Source organism: Taurulus bubalis, assembly GCF_910589615.1.
Source record: "Taurulus bubalis genome assembly, chromosome: 21".
Classification (NCBI taxonomy): domain Eukaryota; kingdom Metazoa; phylum Chordata; class Actinopteri; order Perciformes; family Cottidae; genus Taurulus; species Taurulus bubalis.
This window is the reverse complement of record NC_136609.1, coordinates 10,610,684-10,623,429: the sequence shown is the minus strand read 5'-3', so window position 1 is coordinate 10,623,429 and position 12,746 is coordinate 10,610,684. Positions and strand designations below refer to the sequence as shown.

The 12,746-nt window shown below is 45.8% G+C and overlaps 2 protein-coding genes across 2 annotated transcripts in view; one reads left to right on the top strand and one right to left on the bottom strand.

Moving 5' to 3' along the window:
* LOC306752694 (receptor tyrosine-protein kinase erbB-4-like) overlaps window positions 1-4,796 on the bottom strand; it is a gene marked incomplete at both ends in the record, with an annotated part of 181,279 nt that extends 176,483 nt beyond the window's left edge. Inside the window, one exon of the mRNA XM_079236488.1 lies at window positions 4,733-4,796. Within this exon, the coding sequence (XP_079092614.1) occupies window positions 4,733-4,796 (64 nt within the window). The remainder of the gene's footprint in view (window positions 1-4,732) is intronic.
* Window positions 4,797-7,401: 2,605 nt separating this feature from the next.
* Window positions 7,402-12,746, top strand: LOC306752752 (receptor activity-modifying protein 1-like). Its single transcript, XM_079236553.1, has 3 exons — window positions 7,402-7,490; window positions 8,791-8,929; window positions 11,786-12,746. The coding sequence occupies exons 1-3, from the start codon at window positions 7,436-7,438 to the stop codon at window positions 12,039-12,041; spliced, it is 450 nt and encodes a 149-aa protein (XP_079092679.1). The 5' UTR covers window positions 7,402-7,435; the 3' UTR covers window positions 12,042-12,746.

Below are 12,746 nucleotides of genomic sequence, written 5' to 3'. Positions count from 1 at the left end.
TGTCACTTCCTTGACACTGAAGGAATGAGTATTCATGATATCCCCTTTCAAAGCACACACACACAGATGCACACACACGTGTGGAGCATGTGTGTGACAGGTTCGAGTGGCGTGTGAAGGAGCCGCCGACAGCGTGTTGTCCACGAAACAAATTGGGTGTCGCAATTAAAGGGGGAGAAATGAGCTGTTTCCAGTCCCCCTTGTGTGCTCGGTGACAGCCTCACACACACACACACACACACACACACACACACACACGGCTAATGAAAGACAGAGGGAGGAGTGTGAGGGAGCAGATATGTGCATGCGTGAGAGGAAGGGAAGGAGGGAGGAGAGGAAATATAAAGCCGGTGAAAAGAAGGGAGAGGAGCGGAGAGGAGCAGGGAAAGATGAAACGGAGCGGGGAAGTGAAACAGAGGCACAATGGAGATGTTTATGGGTGAGAGCAGGAGGGAGGGAGGGAGGGAGGGAGGGAGAGGCCGAGATAAGGAAAGAGATGGAGGGAGGAAAAGAGGAGAAGAGACGATGAATCTGTGGGAAAAGAAAGTGAAATAGAGCTAAAGAAATAAAAGAAGAGAAGTGGTGCGAGCTGACCGGCACTGCTAGGCAAGAGTGTGTGTGTGTGTGTGTGTGTGTGTGTGTGTGTGTGTGTAGGACGCCCCTCAGTCGCAGGATGGAGGCATTTGTCTCTGAGTGGAATCACAAGTGGCGGGCCGAACAAACCCTCCAGTGGTCTAGGAGAAACAGAAGAGGGAGGAAAGAAGAAGAAAAAAAGATTCTTCTGTCTTTCCTGTCCTTTCTTCTCTCGGGCCATGCCTCGCTCACGCTGTGTGTGTGTGTGTGTGTGTGTGAGAGAGAGAGAGAGAGAGAGAGAGAGAGAGAGAGAGAGAGAGAGGGTTGAGAACAACCATTAAAAGTTGATTCAAGACTTGTGCTTAAAGCAAACGAGGAAGCCGCCTCACACTTAAAAGACATAAGGCATGAACTTGCATGTGTGTGTGTGTGTGTGTGTGTGTGTGTGTGTGTGTGTGTGTGTGTGTGTGGGAGAAAGATGGAGGCCAATTTAGACAAAGCAGGATAAGCAATAAGGAATTAGGAGGGATCCTGTAGATTGGGGTGCTTACAGTAAATCTCCGCGTGTGGGTGAACCGTGTTTTCTGTGTGGGAGTGAGAGCTCCGTCCTCCCTGAGAGGGGGCATCTGTGCCAGGCTCCCGAGCAGCCGATCGAACTCGCACTCGGAGTTGGCAGCGGACTCCTTCAGCACAGGCAAAGCCAAGGCCCGCTCATCAATAGGCGGGCGGAGGCACGCGGGGTTGGAACGTCTGTCCTGCCAAGCACACAAACACAGCGGCGGAGACGGAGGGGGACCGAGGAGCCGCGGACAACCCAAAAAAAAGCCGCTATTTTTGCGCCCGGGCCTTGGACGGGTCCCCCCCCCCCCCCCCCCCCCCCCCCCCGCCCCCCAATGGTGTGCAGTTGTGATTCCGCGTGTAAATATTTGGGTGTTTTTCGCAGATTGGAAGAACAGAAGCTCCTCTGTATGAAATGTCAGCAAACAGGAATGCCTGGGAACGAGGAAAGCCAGAGACCCCGCCCCCAAAAAAACAGACAATGCTTCTTTTTTGTTCTTTTTTGCCTCCTTCCATCTTCGTTTGCTTGACCTGTGCAGATGATAATCCGAACGCTGATTCAGACGGTGAGAGGAAGCAACAAAAAAACACTTTGACGTCACACGTTACCCCTCGCCGAACTGCGATCGTTGCTCCTTATGGAAAGCGGCCATGTTGTATCCCCCTCCGCTCGCCTCTTTCGCCGGAAGACGCCGACAGGAAGCGCTCCAGATCTCCGTCGGCCGATGCCGAGTTACGATAGCGCTGTTGACTAATTTAGAGCAAGATTGAATTCCTTCACCTCCCTCATCTCTCATGCTGTCACATAAAGGGCTCGCGGTCTAGACTGATGCTATCCAAAAAAAAAAAAAAAAAAGCTTAATTAGCTTGTAATAAATTCTCATTCCCCCCCCCATTCTGCAACAAAGCCTCGGCCAGCTCCCCGGCTCTGTGTGCCATGCAGCTGACGGACGCCCAGTAATTTGATACTGGCATTCAGCGGGTTCCCCTTTACCACCACCCCTCCCCCCCACACACACCCCCCCACCCCCCTTTCTTCCCAGGCTATTTCACAGGAGAGCACGTCCTTAAATGTCACCCAAACACACGCGCACACAAGTGAATGCAGCATTTGTCGTACACACTGAGCTGCGGCGATTGACATGTTGGAGCCGCTTGTTTGGGTAAGCAGACACGGGACGGTGAAGCTACCGGGCCGAGCTTCATCTAACAGGGGATTCGGTTTGGTCGGCCTTTTATCGGCCACATCAGCTGTCCACCACCTTTGAGGCGAGACAGCAGCTTGAACCAAAAGGAGCCAAATCAGCTGACTCACAAACAAGTGGAACGAGGAGAGAGCTTTCGACAACATGGCATGGTCTTCATCGCGTTTGGGGCCTCAGAGCGGTGACCCCCCCTCCCCACCCCGAGAGCTTGACGGAACAATTATTGGATCAACACATGATTAGTGGCAGCTATTCTCATCACTGATTGATCATTTTTCATGTTAAGTCATTCCGTTGAAAAATATTGTTTTATTTTTGAAATGATTAATTGTGGGAATTACTGTCAGATTGATGAATAATGACAATAATTAGTTGTACCCATAACCCCATTATCCTCATGAAAACAATACAACCAAAGTGTCATATGTCAGTCATGCTTCCTTCAGACTTGAGCAACTGGAGGATGTTTGGACTCGAAACATCGGCTTCATTTGTCCAGTTCTGTGAGATCTTGCTTGGTGAACAAAACCTGGAGGAAGTAGCTCAGCCTCCCACCGGGTTTACCTATTCACGAACCCCTGAACGCATCACAGGGTCAATCCTCAGCTCGGAATCACCTCTTTGTTCATGTTTATTTGAAATGAAGATGATTACGAGTCTGCAGACGGACTCAGAAACACTCAGATCCTCTCACTCTGCCAGCAGACAAGTCATCAACCGAGTTCCTCGTTGTGAGAACATCTCAACATTTGGCAAGTGGTCGCACTGTACACACACACACACACACACACACACACACACTAGTGCATATCCACAGACCAGCTGACTGGCAGGAATGCAGCAGACATTTGTCTCGCACAGACAGATTCGATCACCATGTTCAACGAACATCTTGACTTGCTCCAAACCTGATATGACTTGATAGATGATGGGCCTTTTTGTAAGATTTTTTTTAAAGCCACACAATAAGGAAAAGGGGAGCTTGAACACAAAGCGTGGACGGATAGCACACAAATATCTGCTCAGCATACACCCACACGCGCCACCAGCGTCCCAGGAGGCATAGCTCGGATTCTTGGGCTGAATTTGCATCACAAATGTCTCGGATAGGGAGTGTGTGCATATAGTGAATAAATAACACACTTTTCTTCCCCCACTCACCCATGCCTGACACCCATCCATCCACTCCTGTTTAATAGGCAGCAGCAGCCGTGTGTGTGTGTTTGCTGCCCCAGAATCACAAACCACCAGAGTTTGAGCCAGAACCCGACCCGTCCTTGGAGGCGGGGAAGAGGAGAGGAAAAGCATCCCAGAATCCAGTGTGTGCCTCTGGGAGGTTGGCTGATGGCCAAGTTCACCTCTGAGCATCAATCCACAAACTCTCCTGCATGCTTGGTTGAATCTATTCAGACAGGAGATTCACGGCACCATGAAGTGCTATCAAGACAAAATATGACTCTGCATCTCTGACATTCCACCAAACTCCAAACCAACCGGAGCACCGGAGCACATTGAAGTCCTTATCGATCACAGAGCCTGTGAACAAAGTTCAACGGCTACAATTTCTCAGCATCAGAGTCAATGATTTGCTCGGATGAACAGTGTTGAGAAATCATGAACACAAATGTGTCACACAGCGAATTTGACATGTTTGCAGCAGCGAGCCTCCTTCCAGGGGTTGCCAGAGGAAGCACAGCACAGGGAACTCCACTATGCGATGACTATCGCGTTAAAAAGCCTTTATGGGAATATTGCGGGATCATTGAAGTGCTTTTCGTCCCGGGGACGGACACCAGGGGTCCTCGTGATGAAAGCGAGATGCGATGTGCGACGTCTAAATTATGCAAAGACTCTTCGGAGGAATATAAACTGCAGCAGACAAGCTCAATTCATATAAACCAGTCCTCGGTCTATCGATGCCCGCTTAGGGGATTACATCCAAACGATGGCGCATTCATTCATATTAAGGGTTCAATAAGATATTCAGATTCAGACATTTACTAGATTGCTCTTCACACAAATAAAAGTGGCTCATGTTTGTTTTTAGTTTCTTGTTTTTCATCTGATGAGCTTAAACATCCAAATAAAAAGGTTGAACACGCGAGAGGGGAGTTTGGAGAGCTTTTTACGCAGAGCCCGACGCGCTCCCGCGGGCTGCTGGAGCCCGCAGCTCGGGCTGCTGCAGGTGGGACTCTCGGGTGCCACGATTCCAAACAGTGAGCGCGGTCGGATATGAAGTTGTGGTTAAGTTTGTGACAGTGATGGAGAGCTATACCCCCCAAAAATATGTCCGTTCGTTGCCATTACGCACACAAATACAGCGGATTCAAGTGCAGCGTGTGGAGGTGTTTGGATCGGGTCTGACCCGCCAGAGAGACGCGCATCCACGGACTCACCTGACTGTGCTGCACTCGATCGGATCACCAGCAAAGTGACGAGGAGGCAAGCGAGGAACTTCATCTTCGAAAAGGGCTGCTTGTCTTGATAACTCCCGTGACTCACATGTCCAATCAAGATATCCTCATGTTTTCTTACGCTAAGAAATAAAACAACCACCACAAAAAAAAAGAAAAAGGAAGGAATGGAAAAAAGAGAAAAAAAGAAATAAAGACGTCGGAATCTTCTGTGGCTTCTTGGACCGATGACTCGGAGTCCGTGCGCACCCGCAACCCGCGCCGTGGAGAGCTTTTACGCGCCGCGTTATTTGTTGTGTTTGTTTATCAGTTCCCAGGCCAGTGTTTAGGTCGGTTTCCACCGCGGATACTCAGAGCCATTCACTCCTCACGCTGCCATAGCGCCGGTGGCTGGGGGGCTGGAGTTGGGGGGCTGGAGAGTGTGTGTGTGTGTGCGTGTGTGTGCTGGGATCGAGTGTGTGCGTGGGGTGGGAGGGTGGGGGGGTCTGAACACGCCTCCTTGCTGTGATTGACACCTCTTCCAGCCTATTAAATAGGCTATCCGAAAAGATTAGAAGCGTTTTGTCTTTTTTTTTCTTTCTTTTTTGGGAAGTCCGCCCACCTCACTTATAGCCTCCTCTGATTGGCTACTCGGCGTCATCGCTGCTGTCTACACACCTGTCAGGAGCAGACTCTCTTTTGGTTCCACGCTGCGTGCTTATAAACCCAAATCGCTACCTTCTGTGTCTGTTATGTTTTCTTTAAATCACATAATGATGATAATGTAAAGTCATATTTCATTAGTTGCTTTCGAGCTTATCAATGACATGAGTATATATTCCTGTCTTTACAGATAAAAAGGATCACAAGTTAGTTACCTTCCAGGGCACACTGTTGTTATAGATTATTTTACAACTATAAAAATACATAATTCGTCGTAGACGTGAAGTTCGGGTCCCTGCGGTGCCAGCAGTGCAGCCTCTGCAGGTATCCGGTACCAGCAGGCCGATAAACGTTGATGGTGCTGGTCCAAATGGAGCTGCAGCATATACCATGTTCTGGGCCGCTCGTTTTACGAGCCAGCGCGGCTTCGTTTGTGGACTGATGTCAGAATGTGAAACCGTCCAAAACATATTAAAAAAATGAGCGAGGACGAAAATATATTGATTTGTGAAGCATGTAAAGGGAAAGCTGACATAAACAGGTTATATTACCAAGTGACTCCACAACTTTAGGCAGCGAGGAATCCTTCAGACATAAATCCAAAGAGAGGCTCCATCCAGTGTCCTCTGCTGCCCTCTAGGGGAATTCAGAGAGAATTACTAGATTCCATGAATCCTGAAGCCTTTTAATTATGTATGTTTATCATAAACATTGTGCTCATTAACCCTAATGCCACATGATCACCTCAAATCCTAGTTATCATCAACATGTGTCCGATAATCAACAACACGCATGTCATCCATTTGGCAATCGCTTGCTGTGCCACTTTCTCTAATTAATTGAGAGGGTTCAAGGAAACATGCATTTAGTGTTTTTGTTTTTTTATTAATCAAAAGAAACACAGGTTCCAGCCCCTCCCAGGCTTATTTGGGATCATATCCAAGCTTTAAACCAATGCTGCAGTGTGTAAAATCCTCTTTAGTGTCAGCACAGAATGACCAGAGCAGAGTTTGTCTTCTAAATCTGTTTGTTGTTAAACTGAGAAGTGTCTTTCCCCCAAATCACAGCGACGCGTGACCAGTCTGGAGCATTAATGTGAGCTGTGGGATCAGTCTCACACCGGCACAGACAGCCACACTGGGTGGCAGCACAACGCCGAGCTGCTTCCAGAATACTAATGAGCGCCACTCTGTTCCTGTACAAGAAAGGGAAAAGGAAATTTGCAGATAAAACATTCAATTACTGACATTTCTGAGCTACAGGAGATGTGAGCTGCAGATATGAGTGTGACACATAAGTGGCAGTTCTGTCTCTGTAATGGCTCCCTGTGTGCGCGCAAAGAGACGGTACAAATGATAAATAAGTGATGGGGGAACTTGACTCCTATTTTTAAAAAGCGTCTGATGAGTCTAATGATGTGTTAGCTCACAGCAGGCCTCCGCAGGGATACCGGGGAAAATTAGAGCAAGTGGCCTTCAATTTATAGATTATGAATTGTGATAATTGTGTATTTAAAGGCCTATTCTGTAGAGATCATCATGGTCAGATGTAAATTAAGGGTGGAAAGAAAATAATCTAGATAATGTAGCATTCCTTTGGGGACTTCATAGAGAGTTTATTGTATTATTATATATTTGTTGATGCTTGACAAAATATATGAGAGGAGGAGCGTGGAAATACAAAATGAAAAGTGTGATATTATTAATACAATTTAAAATTCACTTCAAGTTTATGTATTTAATCTCATGCAGCTTTCATATGTGTGTAACACCTCTATAAACCAGAGTTAATTACTTTGGGGTTCTGACTTTGTTGCGTCTCCTCAGCGCCGATCAGATGACACGCAGAGCTTCTATGATTAGGGCGCCGAGGGAGGGAGGCTGTGTGCCTGCGCGGAAGGTCAGGGGGGCTTTTGTGTGTGTGTGTGTGGGGGGGGGGGGGGGGGGGGGGGGGGCAGTGGCTGTGACACATGGAGGAAGAAGGGAGGCGCTTCAGTGGACCCCCAAGGAGGGAGCAGAGCTAGCCGTCCTGCAGGAGTTGGGCATGGCTCTGGAGAGCGCGGCGCTCCTGAGAGCGGGGCTCGTGTTGTTGGTGGCAGGTTAGTGTGTGTGGGAAGGACACGCAAATGTATCCATTTACCAGAGGACATTATTATTTTTGGATTTTGGTGTATTTTATTTTTTTATACATGAATATGAGCATGCTGTATTAAGTATTAAACATAGCATCTATTTCAGAGATGACTGATCTCTGATGTTGTGTTGTCTATTCATTTATTAATATTTGTAGATTAATCCACACTATTACATTGTATGTGTTTTAGTCTGAGGCAAAGCATGTATTCAGGTTGCTTACTTAAGTGAAAGTAATATCACACTTTATACAATATTTGTTCTCAAAAGTTGTGTGAATTGCCAGAGTGTTAAAATCAAAACGTATCGAAAAATGTTCCTTTGACTGTCATATTGTTTATGATATTATCAGATTATTATTACTAATGCTGTTGAGTTGAAGCTATTTTATATACCAACGTGCAATCTAGTGTGTATGTTAAAATCCTCATTCGTAAAGTTCAGTACAGTGAAGTACAAGTACATCAGAATTGTACTTAATTACAGTTCTTGAGTAGATGTCACGTAGAGAAACATATCCATAACTCTGATGCGTCATCATGAGACTCAGCAGCTGGCCAAACATGAGAGATGGATGGATCCTCATCATAAATTCATAAATATTGAGTCCTGGAACGGCGGGCAGAATCCATGATTCCGGTTGGACTGATGGGTGCTTCCTCCGGGGCGATACCCAAAATATGGAAAAATCTGCATTGAGGGCAGTAGGTCCATTTTTTCATGCGTTTGATGCCTCTTCTCTGAAAACAACTCAAAAAGTCCCACCAATTTTCCACATTCTCCTTTCCGGTGTGTAGCGTCTCTTTTAAAAAAAAGTCCCCGTGTCAACACACCCAGCCTCCCTGTGAGTGTTCCCAGAGCCTTCGGAGAGCCGGCTGAGACAGAGCAAACACAACGGGCCCACTGTTGGCCCTTATCGGGAGATATGAGATCCGCCATGTTCCTCCATCGCGACAACAAACCTCTTGGTTTCACGCGGGGCTTTTTTCCCGCCAGCTTGAGCTCCCACTCCCACCGTAGCTCCCGGAGGCGTCGCACTCAGAAAGGGATTGGGACTCTGGCTGAAAATGAAAAATATTTTCTTCGTGAAAGTAGCGGCCTAGTGGCGAAGGAATGGTCCAACGGGGGTAACCGATGCCGGGCGGCGACCTCGTTGGTTGCAGATAACCTCTGCAGCGCTTTCACATCTGTCACGTTCACGCCCCGATTAAAACCTTCAGTTTGATTTATTTTTTTATGTGTCTCTCTTCCATTTCTGTGCGTCAGCTCAAGTCCTTCCATCGGCGTCCGGCTGCAACGGGGGCTTCTACGAGAGGATGATCAACGATCTCTGCTCGGCCAAGTTCAAATTGGACATGGCAGGGCTGGACCGAGGCCTGTGGTGCAGCTGGCCCGACACCACGGAGTGAGTTCAGCTGCTGGGCCGTGCAGAGAGAGAGAGAGAGAGAGAGAGAGAGAGAGAGAGAGAGAGAGAGAGAGGGCAAAGAAAAGAGAGCGTTTCACTTGTCGCGTCCACGGTTTGGTCCCAGATAATGGCTTCATGGGATTGATTCATGGCTGAAGGGAAGACCCAACATGTTTAAATTAATTATGATATACTTTTAATATGCAAGCATGTCAAAGGTTAACTAGCTGTCTTTCCTTATGGAGACATGGCCATCTTCTGAGCTCAATGATATCATTTCAGCACATATCATCACATGGAATGTGAGCTTTTCTCCCGAGAGGACTTGTTTGCCTCGACTTAAGCTGCCCTCAATATGTTGCTGTGACTTTACTTCATCCTCTGATCCGGATGAACGACAACCTCGACCTGCTTTTGTGGCCGTTTGCCTTACGGCCACCAACTCCTGTGTCTCCACTCAGCAACACATCGCTTGCCTTTTACTGTACCTGCTCCACGTTATATATATATATATATACATATATATATATATATATATATATATATATATATATATATATATATATATATATATATATATGTATATATATATATATATATATAGTGTATTTTCAGTGTTTTTCAGTCAGGGGATGAGTCAGACAGGAGCTGGGAGGCCCACAGGAGAAGCTGCTGTCAAAACGGTGATTTCCCTCCTGGCTCACTGTCCTCTCTTGGTCCAGCACATAATTAGTGGCGGTGCTCTTGCATGTGTGTGTGTGTGTGTGTGTGTGTGTGTGTGTGTGTGTGTGTGTGTGTGTGTGTGTGTGTGTGTGTGTGTGTGTGTGTGTGTGTGTGGACTGACAGCCATGTTTGACGCCATCCCTGATGTCCTTTGGAGAGCGGGGCTCTGCAGCAGATTAAAAAGAAAGGAAATTAGGAAAAGACAAATAAGTTGTGTTAGATGGGCCAATTTGTAATTCCTCAGACTTTCGATGCATTGCTTTGTGTCAGGACGTTGCTCAGATACCCGTTGAAGCTGCCTCGACATGTCTTCAAGAACATTAAAGATTTTCAAATTACCCCTTTGGATTTTATCTCCAAAACATTATTTTTTACAATCAGATTGATTAAATCTTATATCATAGAATGTAGAAGTCACAGAAACTGTTGTTGGGATATTGTGGATGTTTGTTTCTATTCACTCCACTACTTGTTCTACAACTTTATTGTAAGACCACCACCCTTTGGCTTGTGGACTTCATCAGGGTCAAACACTTTGGTAGCACTTTATAATAAGTACACACTTTTTAGCATTGGTAAAGCATGAATAAACAATGAATTCATCATTCATAAAGCATTATTCCAACATGAATACTCATTAGTAACTCATTCATAAACACAGTTATAAATGTTTCATTCTTGATTAATAAGCTATGGTTTCATACTTTATAAATGATGAATTCCCCATTTGTAAATGAAGTATTCAGGACTTATAGATGATTAATAAGATCATTTGTAAAGTGTTAGTAAATGATAAAAACATGCTGCAATTCATGATGAAATCAGGTAGTTACTACTCATTAATTCAGTAGTTACTACTCACTAGTTAAGTATTAGTAAAGCATGTTCTGTGACTTAATATAAAGTGTAGACTATTTATGCTTTACAAAGCATTAATAAATAGTCTACACTTTAGACTGTGTTTATGAATGAGTTACTAATGAGTATTCATGTTGGAATAATGCTTTATAAATGAGGAATTCATTGTTTATTCATGCTTTACTAATGCTAAAATGTGTGTACTATAAAGTGCTACCAAAACTTTTCCCAAAACGGATTCTGTTTTTAGTCAGAGCAAGATGGCGTCATTTACACACCGTATTTCCCAGAGCTATAAAAAACACTCCAGTCTCTCCTGACTTGGGTCTTATTTTTAGACCAAAACAATTTCACCGAGTGGCAGCGCAAAGCACATTTTCTTAGGCCGGTACTAAGAAATAGGGCTCCACAGGGTTCGCAAAAGTGGAGCTGTGGCTCTGGATGATAGATGCTACTGTCATTTTGGGTGGCGGATGTATTTTAAAGTGACCTCATGTTGGTTGCTGTGTAAATAAATAAAAAAAAACAATAAAAGGAAACGACACGCTGAACAATAAATTGCACCCATCAGAAAAAGAAAAAAAAGCAATTTGTGATGAACGTTCAAGTCGTGTGGACTTTTCCTTAAAGGGACTTTGCCTTCTGCCTACTTGCCCACTCGGCCTCCGGCTCTGCAGCTGAAGCCGTGGTGCAACGCTCTCCTGGGGGTGCTACCCCGTTGGTATGCGTCTCCATTTCCCCTGCCCTCTACCAGTTATATTTAGCGGTGTTGAGGCCGACTGCTAATTCTAGGCACTCCTTTAGCTTTTTTTCCGACCAACAGGAGTCCCTACTCGGGTTTCGCTCTGAAAGGACGTTTCAAAGACAAACCTAATTATACCTGAAGAGTGTGCATCCTAAAGTTCTGTCACTCCGACTGGGAGCCATCGGAGGGACCTCTTTAAGATCATCGTGGAAATATACGGCTTCTAACACGATCTGCACATGCCAATCCTCTTACTACCGTACGATGTAGTATGCCAGGAAAAGATTTAGTATGTCAAATGCAGTGTGCCAAAGATACCAGGATGTCCTGCTGCATCCGGTCACACTTTGCAGTGTGCAAGCCTGCATGCTTTGTATGCATGGCAGTTCAAGCTGCCATGTGATGAGATAGGATGCATCATACTTACTTTGCAAGAGGTGGCTGCAAAAGTATTGAATTTGGATTTTTTTGATCACACTTGAGCTGGTTTTCCTTCATGACTTCTGACTGTGTGATGTCGCCCTCTGCAGGATCTACGAGGGGGTAACCAACTGCACCTACCAGGTGGCCTTGAAGATGGACTGCTTCTGGCCGAATCAGATAGTGGACCGCTTCTTCACGCAGATTCACCGGATCTACTTCCACGACTGCGCTCTGACCGGCCGGCTCCTCCACGACCCGCCGGCCAGCATCCTCGCCCCGTTCATCGGCGTGCCGGTGCTGGTCGCCCTGCTCATGACTGCCCTGGTGGTGTGGAGGAGTAAACGCACAGAGGGGGTTTTATAGGGACTTGACTCATGTGGACTCCTGAGGGGCAATGATGGAGCATGGGGGTAAAAGTGTTGCATAATCTTGTTATTTGATTGTTGTCTTGCAATCGTGTGATTCCCATGTTGTAATAGCTGATGAAAAACAGCCGACTTTAATACGATAATATGTTATAAATGCTCTATTTGGTCAAAAATAGAGTGTCCAAGTTTGGGAGAAGTTATGACGGTGTTTGGGATTCAAGGGAATTGGAGGCCACCTTATGTTAATTGCCATCTGTTGTCATGGCCCGAAACAATCTGTGTGCACATTAATAACTGAAGAGAGGAACACACTCACCAACGACCTGGATAAATGATTGGTATACATTTTATTAGAGATTAAATGAGCAGAAAACAGAGAACATGTGATTAAAGAAGAGTAAGGAAGAGGAGGTTTGGAGGTCAAACATGGTGATGACGCATCGTCTCCTTTTGACTAGTGGATTTCTCTCACCCTGCTCATGAAACAGTACGTTCCTATCAAGAAAAGTACATTTTTAGCACCGTACGTGAGGCTTAAAGTGGACTTTCCTCCATTCCTGAGTGACTGGGCTCCATCTAGTGTTCACCATGAAAGGGTCTGACTTCACATGCCAATATGCGTAGGCCTGGGGTTGATTTAAATACAGGTTCATTACACAGTTGTTTGAAAATATCTTTATATCAAAATAAACAAAACAGA